Here is a 27,901-nt window from a genome sequence, read left to right as displayed (position 1 = left end):
TGAATTAAACAGACAACTCAACTTTTTTAGAACTTAAAGCCCCCCTCCTCTTCGCTTTAATTAAGCTAGGGTCTCCATTTCAAAACTCAATGTGTTTCTTACTCTTAGGCATATTTGAGTCAATTTTCATTGAAATCCTTTGCTACATTCACAAGTTAAATGAATTAGACGAAAAACTTAACTTTTTAGCACTTAAAGTCCCCTTCCCTCGTCATATTTGAGATAGGGTCTCCATATTCAAATTTGATGTTTCTCATGGCCTGGGCCCCTATAGCTCAATTTTAATTCAAATCTGATCAGAGGTTCTCCCACTACACTCGATTGGACAGACGGATAGACAGATTTTGCGACGTCTTAGGTAGTCATGTTGGATCTCAAAAAAGGAAAGAATAGCATAGCAAATAGTATAACCCAGGTATCATCATCTATTTGGATGGTTGAAAAAATCCATCAAAAGAGGTTTTTGGATATTCAGACTAGTGGAAGAACCACCGGTCAAACCAAAGTGCCAAAAGGGAAGAACCAAAGTGCACATACAAAAAATTTTCGTATCAATGGTAAAGTATTCGAAAAACAAGTACATTGTCAGTATCTTAAGTAATAAGTATTTCGTAATCTTACTTAAGTATCAAGTAATAAGTACACCCTAGAGTTTTTATTTAAATACAAGTACAAGTAATGGAAAATTTTACTTAAGTAGTACTTCAAGTAAAAGGACTTGAAGTAAGTGACAGCACTTTCTGGACATAGTATCGAAGGTAGATGTTTTTTATTGAACCACACTCTATTAACACTTAATTGGAATTTCCTATCATAAAAACGGAGGGGAATCACATGTTAGCATTGATAGTAATATTGTTGTGTCTTGTTTTTTTCCCGCGGTGCAACCTGATCAAGAGAAAGATTTTAGTATATCACGAGGAGGCTCATTTAGGGACTTCTTAAATTATGAAAGAGATGATACCACATTAAAATATCAGTTTTGTTGTTTCGTTTGAAAATGTTTGAAAACGTGGAAAAACACGTTTTCAAATACTCAAATTATTTTTCAAACGAATTACATGTTGAAGAAGTCCATGCCCAAAAACATGACACCTAGATATTAGTCTATTTTTTCCCAGTCATTCTTTTTGTTCCATTTTTATTATTACCATAATCAAGTACGTATCTAGAGGGTTAGGGGAATTAAGCCCCATCCCCTCCCGCGAAATGTTTATCAGACTCCTAAATCGTCATAAAAATGTATATAACTACATTTTTGATGCCTTTTTTAATTTTTTTTGTAAGACTTCCCCCTGAAAAAATAACCCTCCCCATCGATAAAAAAAAATGGATTAGGCTTTGATCATAACATTTTCAAATTATTTATGATACAGAGTTTTTTGTTCCAGAAGAAAAAATTGTTAGATGGTGCTAAAGAATGATTAATGCTGGGGAAATGTCTCTAAGACTATTCTTGATACTTTTCTGTGAGATGTACCAGGAGACTTTCTACTGCGAGGTTTCAGTTTCCTGGCTGTCTAATTGATGTGTTTTTCTACTAGGTGTAAAACCCAACTATTTGGATTAAATGTTCTCACGGCTGGGCATAATCTTTTAAATATTCTATTGACTTTTACTAAAACTTTGCTGTTACTTGAACAATGATTCTAGTAAGTATTTTTATTTGTATGCCTTAAAAACTGACAGACTTGTTGGTTTTTAATGATTTTTTTTTAGACTTTTTTATACATTGAGATACACTTTTAGGGAAAGGCTGTATCTCAGATGCCTAGTTTTTAGATCTGTAAAGTCTGTTTTGATGTCCCCTGGGGTCTTTATTTCCACCAAAGAACAAAATGTATACTTAACCAAAATTAGTATATATATCTTAGTGTGATTTGAACGTCGTATACCTTTTTGAAAAGTGACACAAAAAGACAACTTGTCATACTTGTCATAAATGACTACTACTTGGGGGAGGGAAAATGGTCTCGGAAATTATATTTTTCCGAATCAGAAAATTAATGCAAAACTTGTGAATTGACTTGACAGAGAAAGTGTTAGTCTGATTTCGCTGATTTTGGTTTCTGGCTCTTCTGAGGGCAAAAAGGTCTCCATTTTGAGAGACGGAGTAAATATTTATTATTAAACCAAAACAAAAACAGTAATAAAAGCCACCCCGAGAAGTAAAAACTTGTCCGAAGGGGTGTCAAAAATAAATTAGAAAATAATACAGGACAAAGAAATTTTTTTTTATTTAAAACCGAATGTACGACCTAATCAACACCACAAGCCTTTCAACAAACAAATTCAACAATACTAATAAAATCATACCCCTAGAGGCCAAAACACAATGGTGAATTAATTATTTACAAGAAGTATCCTTAAGAAGGTGTATCCCTTCTTTCTTCCTAACCTAAACCAAACGTTGGGACTAAATCCTTAGAAAGTTTTTGAGTGCTTTCGTTCGAAAATTTTCGATATTTTTTAATCTTGGTAAAGGACGGCGGGTTCAGTGCTTCTTTTGTTAACCTTTTATACCTACAATAGGCCTAATAGAGCTACCGTAAATCTTTGACTCTTGGATAGCCCAAGTTAGGCTGCCTACGCTTGGCCTACGAAAGTGTCCAGATCCCAAAGAAGAGTTGGTTTTAATACAATACCCTTGTAAGTCAGCTTCTTTGTTTTGTTTGATATAAGATAGTTGCAGATTTATTTCTTATATAATTCAATACTTCGATAAGCGTTCTGAACGCCTATTTTAGTGTACCGTCTGAAATAGTAATAACCTTTATTTCAGTGGGAGTAACTAAAGGCGTTTTTTCGTGGCCTTGTTGCTTGAAACTTTGTCCGTGCAAGATGCTGTTTACAAGAAGTTACATTCTTGCGATTGACAACACTTTTGTAACCGGTTTGAATGGGTTTTCTTAAGCCCGTTTTGTGACGGCTTTTATAACTATTTCCACAATTGTTTTCTCGTGATTTTGTTGACCCGTTTGGTGACGTTATTTATAACCATTTCTGCGATTGTTTGTTCGTCATTTTGTTGATTGACAATTTGTTCTTGTAGAATTCGGTTGACTTGAACTTTATATTCTTGCAATGGACAACAGTTTTGTAGCCGGTTTTAACGGTATTTAACCCGTTTGTAACGCTTTTTATTGCCGTTGCGCGATTGACAACGGCAAGAGAAATGTTACAAAATAAAATCATCGTGGTACTTTGTCGGTGAACTTCCTGGATTTAATTTGAGATTAGAGTTAATGAAGTTTTAAGGCATTGTGGAATATTGGTAGTCCTTAAACTCTAATATTTTAATAAACCCATGGTCCTGAGATTATCGCTGTTTTTCACACAGAAGAAGGTGAACTAAATTTCTTTCAAAATTGATTTCTCACGTGTTCCAGAATATTATTATTATTATTATTATTATTTAAGAATTAACGACGCTTCTTGACTACTAAGGTCCCTGCGTCGGCCTTGCAGTGCATTCCTGCAGCATGATTCGATCTCTGGGTCCCGTATTACCAAGCTAAGGTCAAATCCACTGCTCCACCACAGGACATTCCAGAATATTTTATTTAAGCAAATAGCATTTGAAAATAACCCCCACAAAACAAATTTTAAAGACACTTTTTTCAAATGCCGCTAGCAACCAGAATGATGAATGGGGGTGTTGAGTGTAAATGAAAATACATAATCTTTGCGACGATAATTTGTTATTTGTTTCACAGGATACAAAAGTTATTGTTTACCACAAATCTGTCATTTAGGAAAAATGTCATTTTTTTTATTAAAAGGTATACTAGTGTCCCACTTGGTAGCGGTTGCCTTTCGCTCTAAGAATTTTTGAAACATTACATTTTTAGATTCTTTGGAGAAGGCTTCTCTAAAATTAAGCTGAACCCCCTTTATGTCATTAAAGCCTCTTTTGCGTCCAATATGTATATTTCAAGTTCCCATAATGGTGTTCAAGTGGTTTTTATACCTTTATATCTTTAAACTTTTTTTTCTGTACTGCTTCATAGGGTTAAAACTCAATGATTTTGTTTTCTCGTTGCTTAAAAGATTCATATTTTAAAATTATCTACAATAATTAAAAACTAAAAAAAAAACAAAGCGCTACCCAAATTTAGGAAGGCAGTAGTAATACTATAATTAAGCTAGCTCTATTTTGAGGCAATCAGACAATTTATAGAAATTCCTGATTGACTGAAAAACTGTGATTGGCTGAAATTAGCGTTAAAAAATTTCAGTATTAATAAAACCTCATTGTGAATGGACCTTAAAGCAAAACTGTTCAAAATTAAGTCATACCAAGGCCAAGATGGACGGCCATGCCTCTTTGAAATGTTAATTCATTAAATTTTTCCTCCTGTAAATTGATTTTCAAATAGGATAATGAAGAGAATAAGAATAATAAGTGCTAGAGAAAAAGGAAAGAAAAATACTTATGTGGTTAACTGATTCCTTTAAAGGCCCATTCACAATGAGATTTTATTAATACCGAGATTGGACTGGCATTAATTTGAGCCAGTCAAATAATGAACAGAGCTTTCTGACTGAAAAATTCTGATTGGCCAAAATTAATACTAGCTAGATCTCAGTATCAGGAAAATCTCGTTTTGAATGGGCCCTAAATCAAAACTGCGCATAATTCAATAATTCAAGGTTTTTTCTTCAAAATTTAGTAGGCTATCAGAGAATAGAAACCTGATATTAATCAACATCACTGCGAGAAAATATCTCTTAATGATTCCCTTACTAAAAATAAAGAGTTACCTAAATAGTTATTGTATGGTATCATATTGCACTAGGTGCTGAGAGTAATGGTGCATCCAGGATATTTTTCGGGGGGGGGGGGGTAAAAATTATTAAAAATATCAAAAACTAGATTCCATGCATTTTCATTCATTTTTAAGAATCGGGTGAATATTGGGAGAGGAGCTTAAACCCTGTAATCCCCCCACCATCCTGGGCACGGTTCTGGTTGAGATTCTGATTTATTTTTTGAAGAGACACCAGAATTATCTTTTTTGTTGGGATTTGGTCGTCATTTTCGAACGATTAATATAAAAGGAAGACGCTACAGTTTAAAATGGTACACTGTAGTACATTTGTGGACAAAAAAAGATGTTAAATGTAACCTGGGTTGCCAACTTTCAAATTTAGAATATGTCATTGTTGATCCACGGTCTATTTTGCCTCCTACAGAACTCAGGTTTACACACACACATTTTTATTTGGCAATCTTTGCTGAATTTGACTCCAGGCAAAAAAAAATCTTGATATGTTTGGTGCCACATCAGATTATTTTGTGGCAGCCTCTGACGCCAGCAAGAGATTTTTTTTTACTGATTATATTTTAATAAAGCTATTTTAAAGTACTTCCAATTTAATACTTCAAAAACTTGCTTAATGGTAGGTACACATAGTTGACACACTAGACAGGCCTATATTCTGCCTTAGTCTCCAAGTCTAGCTTACCATATTTGTTCTCTAGCTTTTATGATTATATTCTTTAGTTGTTTAAAAATCTTGGAATAAATTGCTATATATTTTTTTAACTCTTATTCTTCTAATAGCCCTTACTAAAAATTAGGTCCTCAGTACCTAAGCTGTTACTCTTTGGAATATATTTACATGAAAAAACTAGTTTTTTTAGCTGAAAGTAAGGAGCGACATTAAAACTTAAAACGAACAGAAATTACTCCGTATGTGAAATGGGCTGTCCCCTCCGCAATCCCTCGCTCTTTACGCTAAGGCTTTTAATTGTTTTAAAAAGCAGAATTGTGGCAAAGAGTCAAACTTTAGCGTAAAGAGCGAGGGATTGCGGAGGGGACAGCCCATTTCACATACGGAGTAATTTCTGTTCGTTTTAAGTTTTAATGTCGCTCCTTACTAACAGTTAAAAAAAATTAGTTTTTTTTATGTAATTTCTGAACGTTTTTGAATTAATGCATATTTGATTTTGGCTCTCCACACATAAATTATAAAAATGAAATTTGCATATTAATTCCTTTTTTGGCTAAATGGCTTTCTCTTAGTTTTGATCAGACGATTCTGAGAAATAAGGGGTGGGGAAGGAGGCCTGGTTGCCCTGCAATTTTTCGGTTACATAAAAATGCAACTATAAATTTTAATTTTTAACGAATACTTTGATAAGTAAAAAATATATGTAACTTAAGAATTACCTTACGTAACAAACTTTTATATTCTTAAATTTTTATTCTGCATATGAGTGGCTTTGTACCCTCATTAATACCTCGCTCTTTACACTAAATCGTAAGTTTTGTCCCAATTCTTTAAGAATGACCCCTGAATCCGAAAGGCCATAGAATAAATAGTTTAATCATATGCGTAGAATCATATGCGTAATAATCTCTGTTCGTTTTAAGTTTGAATGCTACTCCTTACTTTCAATTGAAGAAACTTTTCCATGTTTATTTATTCATTGTTGTTTTTATAGTAATTTTAGAAAATCCTGCGCCCTTTTCATTGAATCTGACATATTTCTCCAAGGAAAGATCCTCCCACATAGCTCCCTCCCCTCAACCCTACCCCGAAAACCAAAAAAATCCCTGTAAACGCTGTACACTTTCCAATAACCATTATTATATGTAAACACTGGCCGAAGTTTGTAACTTGCAGCCCCTCCCCCAGGGACTGTGGGGGAGTAAGTCATTCCAAAAGACATAGTTATTATAGTTTTTGACTATGCGGAACAAAATGGCTATCTCAAAATTTTGATCCGCTGACTTTGGAGAAAAAATAAGTGTGGGAGGGGTCCTAGGTGCCCTCCAATTTTTTTGGTCACTTAGAAAGGGCACTAAAAATTTTAATTTCCGTTAGAATGAGCCCTCTTGCGACATTCTAGGACCACTTGGTCAATACGATGACCCCTGGAAAAAAAAATAAATAAATAAAATAAACACGCACCCGTGATTTGTCTTGTGGCAAAAAATACGAAATTCCACATTTTTGTAGATAGGAGCTTAAAATTTTTGCTATGGTGTTCTCTGATACGCCGAATGCGATGGTGTGATTTACATTAAGATTCTATGACTTTTAGGGGGTGTTTCCCCCTATTTTCCAAAATAAGGCAAATTTTCACAGGCTCGTAACTTTTGATGACAAAGACTAAATCTTATGAAACTTATATATTTAAAATCAGCATGAAAATCCGATTCTTTTAGTGTATATTTTAGCATTAAACTTCTGTTTTTTAGAGTTTCGTTTACTATTGAGCCGGGCCGCTCCTTACTACAGTTCGTTACCACGAACTGTTTGACATCAGGGTAGCAGATTGCTAGTTTTCGGCGCAAGGGCATCTAAAGTCGGGATAGACACCTGATAATCCCAGCTCCACAGAAAATTCAATGCGTAAAATATAGGGTATGACAGTACCTCTTTGTATATAAGGAGCTCTATGTGGTCCCTATAAACTGTACAGTGGCGGTTGTGGCCTCTCTTACGCATGGGGTAAAATATAAATTAGCCCTCCCCCTTCCACGAAAAAAAATCTCATACCAAATTTTAACAAAATTTTTATTTTTTACAAAATCATTTTCAACTTATCAGTTAGCAATTATTTTTATTATTGTAATATATAATAATTATTTTAATTATTGTTGTTTAATTATTTAATTATCATTATTAGATTTTTTCATTCTTTTTATTTTGTTGATTAATTAATGATTTATTAATTATTTTCATTTATTATTCGCACCCTCTATTTTATTTTAATAAAAATCAAATTTCAAAAATTACAAAACTACTTTAAATGTTACATTGTTTATTTGAAACTTTGCGCCCCTAAAATTTCTGAGCCTAGGGAAAGCGTCCCCTTCCCCTAAAGCTGCCCCTGAAACGATGTCAATTTAATATGCACTCAGCTCTAACGAGTTTTATGTTCAGCTATCACTTTACTCTTTGGTTTTTGGAGAGAAAGGGACGGAGGCAGTACATCGACGAAAGATTGTTCCAAGTTTTCTCCAGTCAATATTATTGACTTTATGTTTTCTTAGCATAACTTCTTTTGCAAGTTTGATTTTATGGGTATATATTGGATGTATTATTGCACTATACTATTAATTTCCCCAGCACCGAAATTAGCAATTGAGATTGATTTTAGAAACCGTCCAATTTCTTTTGTAGCGACAGTATTAAGATGCTGCCGCGACTATAGTTCTGAAGGGGTTTAAACCCGAGTACCGAGGAACTAAATTTAGTTAAGGCTATCTAAACGTTTATTCCTTGCAATTTTGTTTCCTGATAAGTTTTATATCTCGAATCTAAGATATCTCATTGTAGCTAAAATTAATCAATTACAGCGCATTTTGAAATACTGTTTGATTTAAGCAGAAAGTTTAGTGAAAATCCAATAATAACCAAATGGAACGAACATTAGTGTTTATCGTGCAAATTAAATAAAAAAAAAAGTTTTTTTAACTGAAAGTAAGGTGCGACATTAAAACTTAAAACGAACATAAATTACTCCGTATATGAAAGGGGCTGTTACCTCCTTAACGCCCCGTTCTTTACGCTAAAGTTAGACTCTTTCTTTCAGCTCTACTTTTTAAAACAGTAAAAAACTTTAGCGTAAAGAGCGGGGCGTTAAGGAGGCAAAAGCCCTTTTCATATACGGAGTAATTTATGTTCGTTTTAAGTTTTAATGTCGCTCCTTACTTTCAGTTAAAAAAACTTGTTTTTTTATTTAATTTCTGAACGTTTTTGAATTGATGCATGTTTTGACTTTGGCTCTCTGCACATGAATAATTAAAAGGAAATTTGCAGATTAATTTATTTTTTTGGCTAAATGGCTTTCTCATAGTTTTGATCGGACTAGTTACCCTCCAATTTTTTGGTTACTTAAAAAGGCAACTAGAACTTTTAATTTTACGAACGTTTTTATTAGTAAAAATACACATAACTTACGAACTAACTTACGTAATGAACTTCTAAGTTCGTATGTTTTTATTACGTATATGAGGGGGTTCGCCCCCTCGTCAATACCTCGCTCTTTACACTAAATCTTAAATTTTGTCCCAATTCGTTAAGAATGACCCCTGAATCACAAAGGCTGTAGAATAAATAGTTGAAATCAATAAAATTATTTTAGCGTAAAGAGTGAAGTATTAGGAGGAGGTGAACCTTATCATGTGCGTGATAATTCCTGTTCGTTTCAGATTTTAATGCTGCTCCTTAATTTCAGTTGAAGAAACTTTTTCATATTTATTTTTTCATTGCTCTTTAAAAAAATGCTAAAAAAATCCTGCGCCACCTTCATAGAAATTCTCTTCCCCCATGACAAATTCCTCCATGGGTAGTTCCCCCCATATAACCCTCTCCCCTCAACCCATTCCCCCCAACCAGAAAAATCCCCCTGAAAGCGTCTGTACACTTCCCAATAACCATTACTATCTGTAAACACTGGTCAAAGTTTGTAACTTGCAGCCCCTCCCACGGGGACTGTGAGGGAGTACGTCGTCCCCAAAGACAAAGTTATTATGTTTTTCGACTATGCTGAATAAAATAGTTATCTCAGAATTTTGATCCGGTGACTTTGGGAAAAAATGAGCGTGGGAGGGGGCCATAAGTGCCCTCCTATTTTTTTGGTCACTTGAAAAAGGGCACTAGAACTTTTGACTTCTGTTAGAATGAGCCCTCACACGACATTTTAGGACCACTGGGTCGATACGATCACCCCTGGGAAAAAAAAAAACAAAAAAAAACAAACAAATAAACACGCACCCGTGATCTGTCTTGTGGCAAAAAATGTGAAATTCCACATTTTTGTAGATAGGAACTTGGAACTTGTACTGTAGGGTTCTCTGATACGCTGAATTTGATGGTTTGATTTTCGTTAAGATTCTATGACTTTTAACTGGTGTTTCCCCCTATTTTCTAAAAACAGGCAAATTTTACTAGGCTCGTAACTTTTGATTGGTCTAAACTTAATGAAACTTATATATTTAAAATCAGCATAATAATGCGATTCTTATGATGTAACTATTGTTATAAAAATTCTGTTTTTTAGAGTTTCGGTTACTATTGAGCCGGGTCGCTCCTTACTACAGTTCGTTACCACGAACTGTTTGATTTGAGATGGCTGTCGTTTTTGAAAACATAATGTACTATTTTCGGTAGCAAAATATGGGATTTCAGTGGAAAAGATTATTTTCAAATGGTTCAGCTCACGTTTCTAAAATTTCAATGAAATTAGAAACTTGTTAAATTTTTTTGTACATTTATTAGTCCTTGGCCTAACACTACCTATTTCTTTTGTCGAATGGTTTAATCAGTTTGAAAATAAAGAAACAAAGAAGAAGCGGTATTTGAGTGGCAATCAGTGGGCAGTTTGATAATATTTATTAATCCAACAAAAAAAGGAAGAAAAAAGCACAGAAAACAAAATATCAAACAACAATAAAGCATAACGTAACTATTTTCTCTCTATATAATATTTCCAAATCATTAGGTGATCCTCATACCCTTATACATTCCACATATTAAAAAATCAGATTTTACAGCAACAAAATAATATACATACATATATATATATATATATATATATATATATATATATATATATATATATATATATATTTATTTATATCTGGCTTCACAAAAGGCTTTATGGTCTGCACATGGCCGTAAATACTTTATTTATCTCTTAATAGTTGTGTATATTTCAACTTTTCATTTTGATTTATAAAAACCTAAGTAATGATGTGAAAACAATCTTTATTGGGGCTATTCTTTAATAAGAGTTGGATGTCAGGATGCAGAAAATCAGTGAAATTTAAATATTTTCCCCTTGGAATCAGAAAGCACCCGGCATTTACGGAAAAAATGGTCCAAATCGTCATCGTCCTCCTTACAGAGGGGACAAGCATACCCCTGTTAGGAATCACACTCTTTCTTTGTCTGATATATATTGGAAGGTAATTTGTCCTTAGTTGTACATATTAATTTAAATCCTTCCCCTCTTCCTCTCCTCTCCCAAACTTGATCTGGCCCTTTCATAATATTTGACTTAGACATGAGTTTTTGTGTTAAATATGTTGATGTAGATTTATCCGTGTAATTTATCCCTATAACTGTAATTTATCCATATAACTGTAATTTATCCATACTAGACATGGATATCTGCTACAAGTAACGTATATAGTGAAAATTGTGCTGTTTGGGAAGGGGGTTTAGAGTTCACATCAACAAATTTGATTTGCTTATTGCAATTACACGGCTGGTCTGAAGTTTCTTGAGTAGTTTAATTAAATGAAAAAAAAGTCTAATAGGATTAAAAAACAAAGATGAAACTTGAGGTGAATTATTGCTTCGCTGATTACAAAAGATGTCTCTACAAAACCAGCTCAAATAAACTTATTCAAGATATTTCCTTCAAAGATGAACCCCCCAAAAATAACTCGAGTTTGTGTGTATACAGATAAATGCTGAGAAAGAGGTAAAAATGTAGGCGGTGTTTTTCGCTTTGGATTCCGTATTTCTGTGTTTTTTAATTTATTTTGTAGGTTATTTCCTTGTTTTAATGTCACCTGGGCTTCTGAAATTTACTGATCTGTCAGTTTGCAAGAGACTATCAAGCTGTACTAATTGTATTTCAGTGTATGAAGGGTTTAACCCTTGATGTTTTTAAGAGTTTTTACCAAATTAATAGTGACCTACATACTTATGGAACCAGGCAAAGTGTTAACATTGTTGTTGATTTGTGTTGTGGTGCGAGGTCTTCTTTTTTCATGAAACATCTAGGTCCATCAGTAGATCATACCATTGGGGCAGCTGAACACTTACCTCAGTTTACAAAGAATTTAAGAGATTATTTTTTGGGGGGATAGTTGTTGAATTTTATTATGGGTGGTAAAGTAGGAAGGGAATAAAGGGTGATATTGAGATGAATGGTTGGCCTGGGATGGCGGGGGAGAGGAGAGTTGAGTATTGAAGAGCGATAGGGAATTTTTTCTTAGTTGTGTTAATAGGTTAGCAATTACATGGACTTTCGTGCGACCGCAAACCCTCATAGTTTTTATCGAATGCGAAAGTTTTATTTAGTTTATTTGTTTATTTTTGAATGTGAAAATAAAAATCTTTATCTCTTAAAATCTGAATCTATCTCATTAAGAAAATGTTCTTGCATACAAATATGGACTTTAACCCTCAGCGTACCATTAAGCTGGGTTGAACCAGCAAATGTTCAACCCAGTTAAGAGAGAACGGCCCACAGCAACTCAAAGTCTAAAAACTTGTCTTAAAAAAACAGCCTAATGAAATACAATTGCCGTGTGAAATTGACTATGAAGTCAAAACATTGTTCCTATGGTTTTCATGTTAATTCAACTTGTTGAAAGAAAAAAAAAAGAATATTCGAATAAGGCCAAATACTATTTCAGAAACCTCCCTAATGTTAGATGATCCGTTTGTCGGTCTGGTTGTACCACTCAAGAAGTTGCAAAATCATCCTGAAAAATGATTTGCGATGGAATTTAGAATAACAAATAAGGGAGGAGCGCTATTATGTATACAAGCTAAGTAAACCTTTTAGTTAGAGCTACAAATTTTTAGCTCTAACATAAATATTTCATTTAAAAATTCTATTTTAAATCTAAAAATTGAATTTTCGGTTAAATTTAAGTTAATTTTTAGTTAATTTTAGCAAAGAAAAATTATAATTTTTTGGATTACACTTCCTATTAAAGGTGTAAACGAGGCCATGTATCTGGCTCTGTGCCCAGCCCTACTTCATAGGCTTCAGATCCTGTCCTATACAATCCTGCATTTGGTTTTATATTAATCTTTCAGGTACCGCTGCAAAAAGCAGTATTTTGCCAATTTAGGTTATTTGACCAACTTGTAATATTTATTGCCAACATGACCATTCGTCTATATGCTACAAAAACCGCACTTCGTCAGTTTATACTATGCAACCGATTTACATCATTTATTGCCAATATTGCCAATCGACCATATTGGGTCAATTTTTTTATATGCTGCAAAATTCGTACTTTGTCAATTTACATTATTCGGCAAATTTTAGCCTATTTACAATACTCATTACCAATATGACCCCTTGGTCATATTATGTCAACTATATTATATGCTGCAAAAGCCATTGTTGGTCAATTTATATTATTTAGCCAATATCGACCAATTTTATTATTCGTTGCCCATATTTGATCTTAGTATGACCTTACGATTACATATTTGACCTTACAGTTATATTCTATGCTGCAAAAATTGTTTTATTTATATTTAAGAATTAACGACGCTTCTTGACTACTAAGGTTCCTGCATCGGCCCTGCAGTGCATTTCTGCAGCGTGCTTCGATCTCTGCAAAAATTAGGACTGCAAAAATTATACTTGATTAATCTGTATTATTTGGATTTAAAAGAATGTTTTATTTTCAGCCATGCTGCTGTGTTAATTATGCTGCTGCTGCTGTATTAATTATGTGCCGTTAATTATGCTGCTGTGTTAATTATGTGCTGTTAATTATGCTGCTGTATTAATTATTTGCTTCAGCCATGCTGCTGTGTAAAATTATACTTGATTAATCTGTATTATTTGGATTTAGAAAAATGTTTTATTTTCAGCCATGCTGCTGTGTAAATTATGTGTTGTTAATTATGCTTCTGTGTTAATTATGTGCTGTTAATTATGCTGCTGTGTTAATTATGTGCTGTTAATTATGCTGCTGTGTGAATTATGTGCTGTTAATTATGCTGCTGTGTTAATTATGTGCTTCAGCCATGCTGCTGTGTAAAATTATACTTGATTAATCTGTATTATTTGGATTTATAAAAAGGTTTTATTTTCAGCCATGCTGCTGTGTTAATTATGCTGCTGCTGTATTAATTATGTGCTGTTAATTATGTGCTGTTAATTATGCTGCTGTATTAATTATTTGCTTCAGCCATGCTGCTGTGTAAAATTATACTTGATTAATCTGCATTATTTGGATTTATAAAAATGTTTTATTTTCAGCCATGCTGCTGTGTTAATTATGCTGCTGCTGTGTTAATTATGTGCTGTTAATTATGCTGCTGTGTTAATTATGTGCTGTTAATTATGCTGCTGCTGTGTTAATTATGTGCTGTTAATTATGCTGCTGTGTTAATTATGTGCTGTTAATTATGCTGCTGTGTTAATTATTTGCTTCAGCCATGCTGCTGTGTAAAATTATGCTTGATTAATCTGTATTATTTTGGATATATAAATATATTTTATTTTCAGCCATGCTGCTGTGTTAATTATGCTGCTGCTGTGTTAATTATTTGCTGTTAATTATGCTGCTGTGTTAATTATGCGCTGTTAATTATGCTGCTGCTGTGTTAATTATGTGCTGTTAATTATGCTGCTGTGTTAATTATGTGCTGTTAATTATGCTGCTGTGTTAATTATTTGCTTCAGCCATGCTGTTGTGTAAAATTATGCTTGATTAATCTGTATTATTTTGGATATATAAATATATTTTATTTTCAGCCATGCTGCTGTGTTGGATGATGGTTGCAACAGTAATTGCAGTAGACAAAGGTTAGTTCGTTTTACAAGAACCTCGCTAGTTACTCAACTGTTAGTCTGGATATCGTTCTAACATCCCAACTGCTCAGTGTTGAATTATGTACCAAGCTGTGAGCTTAAAAGCTAAAAGTACAATGAGATCATCGTCAGATCGGGGACCATAAGAGGGTTGCTAAGGATGTGGTTTTGAAAAAAAAACCTACTGTTCAGATGACAAAAATATTACCTTTATCACCTTGAATTTTAAAGAAAAAATTATTGCCTCTTATGTGAAATTGTTATATAACTGTTAGCACTGTCTTGAAAACTTGAAATCTATGGACAGCTGTGTATATGTATATGCAAGACTGGAACTATGTAAAGAGTTTTCAGACTATAATACACAAGAGTTTAAAAATATGAATATATATATATATATACATATATATATATATATATATATGTATATATATATATATATATATATATATATATATATATATATATATATATATATATACTAGCTGTTGGGGTGGCGCTTCGCGCCACCCCAACACCTAGTTGGTGGGGGCGCTTCGCGCCCCCCCAAGCCCCCCCGCGCGCGTAAGTCGTTACGCGCCATATTAGTTACGCGCCATTGTAGTTGTGTCCCTATGTCCCACCTGTGAATATAGATATATATATATATATATATATATATATATATATATATATATATATATATATATATATATATATATATATATATATATATATATATATATATATATATATATATATATATATATATATATATATATATATATATATATATATATATATATATATATATATATATATATATATATATATATATATATATATATATATATATATATATATATATATATATATATATATATATATATATATATATATATATATATGTTTTTAACTACGTAAAACTTGCGAATATACAACATTCTTTGCTGTCCCATTGTCTGTGCATATAAATAGATTGTCAGGTTTACCGACTCTTGAACATGCAACATATAATGGTCCATGGGAAAACAATCCGTATTCAGATCTATACCTCATGATTCTAATGATTGCCCTTGAGCTTTGTTGATGGTGATTGCTATCGACCATTCCCTGAGTCGCCATCGTCATTTATATATCCCCCTGTGCACCCCGGCGTCCCCTTTGTAGTTATGTCCCTGTGTCCCGGTCGTCATTTATATTCCCTGTGTCCCGGTCGTCATTTGTGTCCCGGTGTTCCAGTCTGTGATTTCTCTTTGAGTGTCCCGGGCGTCATTTATATTCCTTGTGTCCCGGTGTCCCGGTCGTCATTTATATCCCCCTGTGCCCCCCGGCGTCCCCATTGTAGTTGTGTCCCTGTGTCCCGGTCGTCATTTATATTCCCTGTGTCCCGGTCGTCATTTGTATCCCGGTGTCCCGGTCTGTATATACATTCGTTTTTTAGTTTTGTTTTTCTCCTTTATTTTTTTCCTTTTTTCTTTTTTTTCTTTTTTAGTTTATTTAGATTTTTAGATTTTTTAGTTTTTTTTTATTAGTTTTTAGTTTTTTTGTAGTTTTTACCATTTTTTTAGTTTTTTTAGTTTTTTTTTTTACTTATGTCCTGGTCGTCATTTATACTCCCTGTGTCCCGGTCGTCATTTGTGTCTCGGTGCTTTGTTGATTGCTAATTTATATTATATTTATATTTATATTTTTTTATATTTATTAATATTTTTTTAGTTTTCTTTTTCTCTTATTTTTCAGTTTTTTCCTTTTTTTTAGTTTTTCCTTTTTTAGTTTTTAGTTTTTTTTTGTTTTTTACCTTTTTTTAGTTTTTTTAGTTTTTTTAGTTTTTTAGCTTTTTTAGTTTTTTTTATTAGTTTTTAGTTTTTTTCTAGTTTTTGCCTTTTTTTAGTTTTTTCAGTTTTTTTTAGTTTTTAGTTTTTTACCTTTTTTTAGTTTTTTTTAGTTTTTTAGTTTTTTTTCTTTTTAATTTTTTTTGTAGTTTTTACCTTTTTTAGTTTTTTTTCTTCTTTTGTATTAGTGTGAAATAATTCAGACGTCATATGCGGACAAACACGACGTCACTCGACAGACAGACAGACAGACATAACCCACAAACAACTTATTTTTATATATATTTATTCATATTTTTTTAGTTTTCTTTTTCTCTTTTATTTTTCAGTTTTTTCCTTTTTTTTAGTTTTTTTCTTTTTTAGTTTTTAGTTTTTTTTAGTTTTTTACCTTTTTTTAGTTTTTTTTTTTAGTTTTTATAGTTTTTTAGCTTTTTTAGTTTTTTTATTAGTTTTTATTTTTTTTGTAGTTTTTGCCTTTTTTTATTTTTTTCAGTTTTTTTTTTAGTTATTAGATTTTTACCTTTTTTTAGTTTTTTTTTAGTTTTTTAGCTTTTTTAGTTTTTTTTTTCTTTTTAGTTTTTTTTGTCGTTTTTACCTTTTTTAGTTTTTTTCTTCTTTTGTATTAGTGTGAAATAATTCAGACGTCATATGCGAACAAACATGACGTCACCTGATCCACAGATCCACACACAGACAACTTATTTATATATATATATATATATATATATATATATATATATATATATATATATATATATATAGGCCTATATAAATATGCATATATATATATATATATATATATGTATATATATATATATATATATATATATATATATATATATATATATATATATATATACATATATAAATGCTTTTAATTCGTTAGACGAAAATATGATATTTATTATCCCACATTATAAAATTCTTTTGGCAATGAGAGCCTGTTTTTCGATTAAAGCGTTTTTTTTTTATCCTGAAACATTTACCTTTTAGTTTATATCTAGTGTCTACTTTATTTTCTAAGTTCTATAGCTCTATATCATTGAAAGATACTGTCCAAGCACTTTGTCATTTTTACATATTTTTCCTGTACAATTTCTTCAGGAGTAAAAAAAAAAAAAAAAAATATTGTTACTGCGGAAATTTGAGTTCTGGAGCTATAACAAAGATTCAAATAATTTGGTCTTTTAACCAACAAGCTTTTGTTCCAAAAAGGGAACACATATATTTCATAGTCAAAAAAAGTTTTCTTCAGTGCAAAAGAAAAATTTGAAACGGAAACAGTAAGAAACCAAAAAAAAAAAAAAATGGAAATAAAGAGAAACCCAAAATAGTTAAAAATGAAGATATATCTAAAATATGTTTAAAAATAGTAAAAATATTGACTAAAATAAGCCAATAGGCAAATTTTGAAGCAAGTAAATATTTGAGTTTTTTTCTCCTTACTAGTGGGCTCAAATGGACTCAAACCCTATTGTTGGGGGGGGGGGTTAAAATTTCTTTCCAAGGCTGGTCATTTGATCTATATTTTCTCTCGTTAAAAAATAAATGTTCTCAAAATTGTGCAGAAATTACATGATTGGTAACCGTGAACTTTATATTTGAATCTTCGTTGTGCTGTACTCAGTTAGCCCCTAAAAGTGGGGTTCAAACGAAAACTAAATTTACACAATTATAGCTAGACAGGACCAAAATTTAGCTAAATAAGCTCAGAGGAACCAACTTAGCTCGAGCACTAGTACGGTCTGTATGTTCTGATATTTAAGAAGACCTATTGCGTTTGTGGAAATATACCAGATTAGCAAAAAGATGAGTATTAAAAAGAAATAGGACATAGGAAAACATTATTTATGTATCAATAAAAATTGATACATTAATATCGATGCAAAATAAAGAACTATTTTGTATATATTAACGTACAAAATAGCTTTTATAAAAGCAAAATCGTCATTTTCCTTATACGATAAATATAAACAAAATAATACGAGATTCTCATAAAGCTGGCGTCAATTCACATAAATTTTAGTGGGTGGGAGCATATAATTACTTTTGCAAAATGTAGGGAGACGGGGGCAAATTTGTATTTTTTTCCACTTTTTATTGAAGATACAAAGAAAAAGAATTTTTAATGAAAATAGACCCCCCCCAAGGAAAGTTATCTGTCATATATCTAAGGAGTAGAAAAACCTTGTGTGGGGAAACCAATCTATAAGGGTCGCCTAAGCCAAGTGAGACCAAGATTCCAAAAAATTAAATTCTTTTAAAATTCCAAGAGGTTTTTGGAGCAGGAAATCTGGAAATTTCGAGAATCCATATTATTTAACCGTACACTACACGTATTTCTATGAACCCTGGTGGGACTCGGTGAAATAAAAAATGGAATTACTAGCGTCTAGACCTTAGGCCAAAAATTGGACTGGCTAACAGGTTTATTTCCCAGATTCCTGCATTACATTGATGTAATAGCCAATAAATCTGGCAAGCGGTGCCTTAACGAATCGTGAGGGGTGCGGTGGTGACCAGGCATAACAGGGGACAAAGCGGTGACCGTGATGGCTGTCTAATTTTTCGAAACATACAATGGGCGAATAATTCATTACAAAATAGGGTGTTTGCTTTTTTGTGAATGGTAGGCACTTTCAAGAATATATTCTTCCAGTTTAGATCTATCATTGTTGAATTTTTCAAATTTCCTGAAGATACAGAAAGTACATACTCCCTTTTGGGTACTTGTGCATTATTCAGAACACACTCAATAAGTGAAGTTAGGTTCTTTCGTGAAACAAACCCCGATGCATGTATATTTTATGAGAAAATTTGGTTTCATAGCCACAAAGACAAAACTCAATTTTGTTTGCTACGCATAGTGACAGAAGATAGTGTCTGAAATTGGATTTTGAAATGAAGACTTGGGATTTGCCAAAGACTGAAAAAGAGGCAATTACATTTTTCCGGGATAAGGGGCTGTTGCCTACAACAAAACGGTTCGTCTATGGACACAACATGACTTTTTACTTTTATTAAATAAAAAAAACAAGTTTTTTTTAACTGAAAGTAAGGAGCAACATTAAAACTTAAAACGAACAGAAATTACCCCGTATATGAAAGGGGCTGTTCCCTCTTGAACGCCTTTGCTCTTTACACTAAAGTTTTTACTGTTTTAAAAATTAGAGTTGAGAGACAGAGTCAAACTTTAGCGCAAAGAGCAGGATGTTGAAGAGGGAACAGCCCCTTTTTTGCCGTAGCAAAAAACATGTTTTTTGCCGTAGTAAAAAACAGCAAATTTGCAGTCTCCGGTATTCGTCGTCATTATCTCAAGGATTCGAATTGGCCAGAGGGGATACTAATGTATCCAAGTGAACAATTAGTCCGAACTGTGCGAGGTCGGCCCAACTGCTAATCCTTCTCGACACTAAAAAGTGTAATTAACGCGCAGGCAAATTATATCCAATTTTCTCTACACACCACACTTGGCTATCGTATCTAATTTTCTCAATTCAAAACGCCAAAAATCTGATTGTGTGAAAAATTCAACTATCAGATTACACAATTTCTGTAGTCACTGAATTAATTCATGGCTAAGGAATCAAGTTCAAACAATTCAAAAGTTAAAACAGGTGTAATCCCTTTGAGACCTAGTTCAATACTGTAGCATATCAGTATACTGCAGGCATCTTCTTTGAATTAAATTCATTTTTTTCGGTAATCTCGGTTGTAACTTTTTTTTCCCTGATATTATGAGAAATAGAAAAATTCAGATCGAAATAAAGATTTTTAATTTTATGAATGGCTTAAGAGTATTAAGTGGAAACTTTCAGGACATGATGAGGGGGATGTACAACTGAAGAAAAGGCAATATGCGCATAGTTCCTTATATGGAAGTACTCCGTATATGAAAGGGGTTTTTCCTCTTCAACGCCCCGCTCTTTACGCAAAATTTTGACTCTTTTTCTTAACTCTACCTCTTAAAACAGTAAAAACCTCTAGCGTAAAGAGCGGGGCATTGAAGAGGAAAAGTTTCTTTCACTTTATAATCTTTCATTTACTAGGCATGGATCCTGCGAACATTAAAATCGGTGATTTATTCCTAGCCAAATTTGCGGGCTATCCCCTCTGGCCAATTCGAATCCTAGAGGTAATGACGACGAATACCGGAGACTGCAAATTTGCTGTTTTTTACTACGGCAAAAAACATGTTTTTTGCTACGGCAAAAAAGGGGCTGTTCCCTCTTCAACGTCCTGCTCTTTGCGCTAAAGTTTGACTCTGTCTCTCAACTCTAATTTTTAAAACAGTAAAAACTTTAGTGTAAAGAGCAAAGGCGTTCAAGAGGGAACAGCCCCTTTCATATACGGGGTAATTTCTGTTCGTTTTAAGATTTAATGTTACTCCTTACTTTCAGTTAAAAAAACTTGTTTTTTTTTATTTAATTTCTATACGTTTTTTAGTTAATCCATGTTTCGATTTCGGCTCTCCGCAGATGAATAATTAAAGCGAAATTTGCTTATTTATTTGTTTGGCTAAATGGCCTTCCCATAGTTTTGATCGAATGATTTTGGGAAAAAAGGAGGGGGAGGAGGCCCAGTTGCCCCCCAATTTTTTGGGTACTTATAAAGGCAACTAGAACTTTTAGTTTTTTACGAACGTTTTCATTAGTAAAAGATATATGTAACTTACGAATTAGCTTACGTAACAAACTCCTATATTCGTACGTTTTTATTATGTATATGAGAGGGTTCACCCACTCGTCAATACCTTGCTCTTTACACTAAAGCTTAAATTTTGTCCCCTGAATCACAAAGGCCGTAGAATAAATAATTGAAATTACTAAAAATGCTTTAGCCTAAAGACTGAGGTATTAAGAGGAGGTGAACCCCTTACATGCGTAATATTTTCTGTTTGTTTTAATTTTTAATGCTACTCCTTACTTTCAGTTGAAAAAACTTTTGCATATTTATTTTTTCATTGTTTTTTAAATAATGCTAGAAAATGCTGCGCCCCCCTTTATGGAAATCTTATTCTCCCATGACAAATTCCTGCATGGAAAGTATCCCCCACATAACCCCCTCCTCTCAACCCCTCCCAACCAAAATATCCCCCTGAAAACTTCTGTACACTCAAATTTCGCTTCGGCAGCTGAATAACCGTCGCCTACCGAAAACAAGACAATGTCTTCATTAGTCTGAATATTCGGCACGGTTCAGCTTTGAATCAGAGTTCAAAAAATCTGCTTTTACATCCCCAAAAGGAATACATGTAAAACAATTCAGGCATTCTGTTTTGTGTTTAAAATTTTGTACTTTTTATTCACGAAGCTAAAATACCAATCTAAAATTGAAAAACATCAAAGAATGTCACTTTCAATCAGACATACCAGGCGGATTTCACGTAGCAACGTGGTTTGTTTGCTTGGTCTCTTTTGTCGCTAGGCCTGTTTCATCAAGAAGAAGAAGTTTATTCAATACAATACAATGCAAAATACAATGCAAAATGAAAATACAATACACTTATTCCCCTTCGAAAGGTTCCATGGCCAGGGATATAAGGGATACAAGAAAGCTGCACACCAAGTTAAGGAATGACCTAAAGCTTCTATTGAAGCAAGATCTTATCATTTCTTAACTTGGCGAGACAGGGAGGAATAATTCCTTAACAAAACCCAAAAATTCAGTTATTTCGTTCTTAGTTTTCTAAAATTAATATATTTCTTAGTAAAACGTAGAAAAATGTGGGTTAAAGCTTGATAAAACGGCCTTGAATTCATATGAAATGATTGCTTCAAATTGGTTTTAAGGGGGAAAAACACATCAAGGGGAGAGGTAATTTCCATTTATAAATTGGTGCACCTATACTTAGCTAGGGGATGACAGGAAGAATATCTTAAAAGTGAAAAACGAAAAAAACCAAGCCACTGAGCAGAAAAAAATTATTAAAAGAATAAAGAAAAGGGCAATTATGATATTTTTGGATGAAAATACCTAAAAAAAAAATATTTTAATATCTGAGGGAGGGGTAAAAATCAAGGGAACAGTTAATTGCCTCCATCACTGACGTGTCTGTCTTTTGTCAAGAGGATAACATTGATGAGATCGTAAAAGTGAAAAGCAAAAAAAAAAATCGCCTCCAAGTAGGAAAAATAGGATTAAAAAAACAGGTTATGGCTAAAGATCAAAAGAAATGTCGCATCTGATTAATGACTTAAACAGCTAAAATATTTGAAGAACTGTTCCCAAGAGTGACTTGAGAATGGCAGAGTATCGTGGCAAGGATATTTGAGTACAATTAAAGAAACGAAAAATTCCAATAGCATAATTTATAGACATTATTTTTTTCCTGTTAATTAACGCATTATTTTTATTAAGGATAATATTTATACTTAATAACCAGCACCATTGGTTAGATTTGTTTGCTTTTAATTAATTTGATTAATCAATTTATATTGAATTTGATTACTACTACTACTACTACTACTAATAACTCACTGCAGCACCAAGCCGCCTGAGGCCAACACAGCTACGCACGCTCCTCCTCCAACCTAATCTATTTAAAGCCTCCCTCTTTACACCCTCCCAGGAAGTTCCCATTTCCTTTAAATCCTTATTTATGACATCCTCCCAACCCAGACAAGGACGACCTGCTTTTCGTGTAGCCCCAGACGGTTGGCCAAAAAGGACAATCTTCGGTAATCTGTCATCCTTCATCCGTAGAACGTGGCCTAGCCATCTCAACCTTTCTTTCATTATAGCCCCAGAAAGCGGGATTCAACCACACTTTTCGTACAACCTACTGTTTGAAATACGGTTGAATTTGATTAGCTATATTTGAATTAACCATTTATATGTTGTTATATTCAGATGTTGACGACATTTACTAATTTTTAGATTTTTTTCCTTGTTTCTTCTGTAGTTATTTACCGTGCAACGTAGTGATTTCTGAATCATTGGAACCAAGGTTCGCATAAGTCTTAGTGATTGGTAAGGAAGAGGCCAGAAGATCTTTTGGAGAAGGATATTCGGCTCTACCTTTACTAATTTGCTACCAAATTATTCTCTACAGCTACCCTTGCTTAGTGTAGGCATGATGCCCACTCTAATAGTATTTAATAAAGCTAATAGAACTATTGTAAATCTCACTTAAGTAAAGCTTATAATACGGGTTGGGGTAAATCATGTATCAAAGATGGCTTCTAGTTCTAAGGAGTTACAAGGAAAAAAGGTTAATCAAAATATTCAGAATAGTTAAATATAAGTATAGCCTAGGCTTTTAGAAAAAGATTACCTTGGCTCCAAATTACAGAAGAAAGAAAAAAATACGCTGAGACAGATTTTCTTTTCGAATGAAATACGAAAATTAATTTAGAGTATAGTCTGATAATTAAACATGAGGCTTAGCCATGCGTCAACACAGGGGGAGGGGTATTTTGGAGCCAGTTCCCCTGAGAAATAAAAATTTATAGTAGTTATCCAACAATATTTTATACATTTCCTGCTATTTTTCAATGTTTTGTGCTTTCTCGAATCCCCTCCTCTGAAAAAAGGTTACCTCTGTAGGATCAAAGTAAAACAACAACAGGTAAAATAAAGGAGAAATTACCTAAGACCAAGACCGTATCTAGGGGGCTAGGGTTTGCCCTCCCCCCCCACCTAAAAAAATGTTTGTCCGACTCGTAAAAACGTATCATAAATGTATATAGACAACTTTTGATGTGTTTTTAAGTTTTGTCTCCCCCCCCAGAAAAAAATCCCCACTTAAAAATCCTGGATATAGCCCTGTCTAAGGCAGTGAAATTATCTAAACCTTAAATTTTAAACACTTAAATTACCTGTGCAGGATAAAAAAAACAACATAAAAACAAAAATAAAGTTATAAGAAAAGTGGGGAAAAACTCTTTAATCCTTGGCAAGGATTTAAGCATGGCATTCCTTTTGGGTAAGATTGGTCAAAAGGAGCCCAAGAATACACATAATGTAACTGAGATTGTATAAAATGTCATCAGGATTGCTTCATTTCGTCACTCAGATTTCTTGTGAACCCAGGATTCCACTATTCAGAACTGGAAATGACCATTTTCTAGCTAAGATTTCAAATATGTCACCCAGATTTATTAAAATGTTGCCAAGGCCAAGAATCTTGCTTCTGAGACTGCACAAATGGAAGCCAGGACTGCAGGAATTGTCATTCAAAATTCCAAGATATTTCACTAACAATCCATAAAATAGAATCGAGATTGTAGAAATGCTTCTATGACTCCCAGTAAAGATGAAAGAAAAAAAAAACTTATAAGAGTAAGGTTATGCCAAGAATGCGAAAATGGAGCAAAAAATGACAGAATTGTCACCAAGAACCCTAAAAAAATGTCACCGATATTATACAAAATGGAGCTGATATCACATCAGCATTCACTTACATCATTTTAAATCTTGAGGATTTTTTCTTGGCTGGCAAGGAGTTCTCTAGGAGGAGATTACCTCCTCTCTCCTAGCCACACACAAGAGAATATGATGTGTTTTTTCTCAAAATTCTCAAAAAGACAACATGGTTGAAGTGTGATCACGAATGTGAATCCTGAACGATATTTTGGGTCCATTGAGCTCGAATCCTGATCTTGAACGAATACTGATCCCGAGTGTGAATCCTGAACAATATTTTGCATCCATTCGGAGAGCTCCCTTTTTTTCTGTACTGAAAAAATAATTATACTGTTCTAAATCACAGATTCGGTACCTTTGTCTATTTGTATTACAAAAAGCTGTACAGTAGTCAAAATCATCTAGTGTGAGAGTGAGATTCATATATATTTTTTAGCCATTTTGTCGATTAAAACCAAATTTTAACTCCCCTCTCCGAGAAAACCTTTTAAAATACAAATATATGGGAAGAATTTTGAACTTTCACAGCAACATATATATTATATATATATAATACAAAAATGTGTTATTTCTCAGGTTGTGAATTTCATTGGCACTCTCTAATAATTTTTGGGCATTTTTAATGGTTAAGCAAATTCAAAGTTATCTCTCCCCTTATAAAGCCTTAAGAAAACTTGTCGAAATGGACAAAATCACACATGTGAGCATATATTACCCATTCTGAACCCCTCCCTCTCATATACCTCTGAAAGGAATTCAGAACACTCTTTAAGGTAGTATGCTGTAGGAATATACAAAATAATGTGTTTAAATTAATTTTTTTTTTTGCAGGTTACTGCCAACTCACGGAGTACAAACCGAAAAACGAGTTTCTTTGTCGGAATTTCACTGAGGGAAACTTACGCCTTAAAGAATTTTATTCTCCAAATTACCCAAGCGACTACCCTCCAAAGATTGAATGTATTTTAGTTTTAAAAGGTATGTAATTCTGTTAGCTAAAACCAACATAGAATATTTTAGAACTTTGAATATTTAAGACACCAAACAGCATGACTTCTACACATGACCTGCGTTTTTTTTTTTTTTTTTTTTTTTTTTTTTTTTTTTTTTTTTTTTTTTGTCGACAGAACCTAATTCATGTAGAGACCTAAGACGAAGGAAGAATGGAAGACCACAATAGAATACCAAAAGCATTCTTTCCTAAACTTCTTTGTTAAAAATTGTTCTTTCACTCCGTTGGTAATATGTGTGACGTATTCTGTATTTCATATTATTCCTGAAGCGCATGTCAGAAAGGGAGGCAAAATAACTCCACTTTTTTCACCCTTTGTTGCTATGCTAAATTTTCGATCCAGAAAAAAGAAAGCTAAACCAAAACTGGATCTTTTATGTGAAATTTTAGGCCTGTAAAATAAGGAACAGTCTTTTAGCAACATATTTTTTTTTTTTTTTTAGAAAAACCCTGTTTCTCAACAGAATATTTATGTTTACTTATTTATTTACTTCTTACACAATACAAAAGTACATAGAGACGGAGTACATAGAAAAAACGACAAAAAAAGGAATATGAGAAACAAAAATAGAGACATCAAAATTATCAGAATAAATTATAAAGAAGAACTATAAAACACTAAACAATTTTTAAATACATACAACTTTAAATATAACTACATAAGAAGAAGATACCACGGATGAAAAGTGATGTTGCGGCTCTGTTGCAAAATACGTTTTGATAGAGCTATTGCTGGGTCAGCTATTTTATAATTACGGAACAATGCTGAAGTTCGGATCCAGGGAGGGGGAATGAAGTAAATATTTTACAAATTTGAAACATACTGAACAGAGTTTATGTTTATCTGTTTATGAGAAAACCTTCCAAATTAGTGTTGTGCATAGAAAATGTGGTGGGGAATGTGAATTATATAGTTTAGCGAGGATTATTCTGTTGAAATATTTTTTTATTTCGAACAACTGGATTATAAGACGCACCATATTTTTTATTTTCAAGGTTGGATATCAGCAGCAAACGGGCTTGCTTTAGGGATTGACCAATTGGTAGACCAAGATAAACATGTTTTTCAACTAGCTTTCCTGAAGAACTTCCCAGTTGGTGTGGGACCCAAATTACCCCAATTAAATAGTTGAATCTCAAATTTCTCAAAGTCAAATTCCAGCCCCAATTTATAAATATTCACTCAAGAGTATGCTGAAGTTTTCTTCAATACGCTGTAATGACAACTAAGATTAAGGAGATCCTTTGCATAAAAGACAAGTGTGACGTTTGTAGCTGCCTCGATGCATGAAGATATGCATTTTGATTGAGCATCTAGGGCACTGTTGTTGAAAAGTAGGGGAAGTGATAGCACCTTGACCCATACCTTTATAAACAGAAACAAATCTATTGAGATCATCGGTGGGTTATTGGGACGAAAAAGTCGATTTCGTGGAGCACGTGAAAGATTAGACGAATTGGAATCCGGCAAGTTAAATGGATTTGTAATTTTGATGCGTACTTGTACGCCGCAAATATAAATTTCTCAGGGTAGGAATAGTAGAGGGGTGAAAAATCCATATTGCCAATCATACACATTCTACCCACAGACAATTCTTAATCAAGTCAGGTTTTCAATGACATTTTACTTAGGTTGAAATATAATGATATGACACCTTTGGCTGAAAGTTAATATTTTATGATTTTCCTGGATGAATATATATCTTGGATTTGTCAATATATATTTTGAGTCTTTTTAAAATTCCGCATTTTTGTAGATAGGGGCTTGAAACTTCTACTATAAGGTTCTCTGATACGCTGAATCTGATGGTGTGATTTTCGTTAAGATCGTATGACTTTTAGGGGGTATTTCTCTCTATTTTCTAAATTGAGGCAAATTTTCTCAGGCTCGTAGCTTTTGACGGGTAAGACTAATCTTGATGAAACATATATATTTAAAATCAGTATTAAAATGCGATTCTTTTGATGTAACTATTGGCATCAAAATCCATTTTTTAGAGTTTTCTTTACTATTGAGTCGGGTCGCTCCTTACTACAGTTCGTTACCACGAACTGTTTGATTACAATTTGAAATATCTTTTCTAGATATCATTATTTAGAAAATCCTTTAATATGACTAAGTCTCATTAAATTATCCTCTTTGTAATTCTTATATTTGTCAACTTGACA

General features: G+C 33.0%; 1 protein-coding gene across 1 annotated transcript in view; it reads left to right on the top strand.

The window, feature by feature from the left end:
* Positions 1–1,487: 1,487 nt before the first annotated feature.
* The window catches only part of LOC136034525 (neuropilin and tolloid-like protein 2), an 82,684-nt gene continuing 56,270 nt past the window's right edge, over positions 1,488–27,901 (top strand). The window contains exons 1-3 of the mRNA XM_065715751.1: positions 1,488–1,652; positions 14,483–14,533; positions 25,552–25,698. Coding sequence (XP_065571823.1) covers positions 14,485–14,533; positions 25,552–25,698 — 196 coding nt within the window. The 5' untranslated portion in view covers positions 1,488–1,652; positions 14,483–14,484. The remainder of the gene's footprint in view (positions 1,653–14,482; positions 14,534–25,551; positions 25,699–27,901) is intronic.

This window comes from Artemia franciscana, chromosome 13, assembly GCF_032884065.1.
Source record: "Artemia franciscana chromosome 13, ASM3288406v1, whole genome shotgun sequence".
In the NCBI taxonomy this organism is placed as follows: Eukaryota; Metazoa; Arthropoda; class Branchiopoda; order Anostraca; family Artemiidae; genus Artemia; species Artemia franciscana.
Note: the sequence above shows the minus strand (reverse complement) of the source record. Positions and strands in the feature narration are given on the sequence as shown.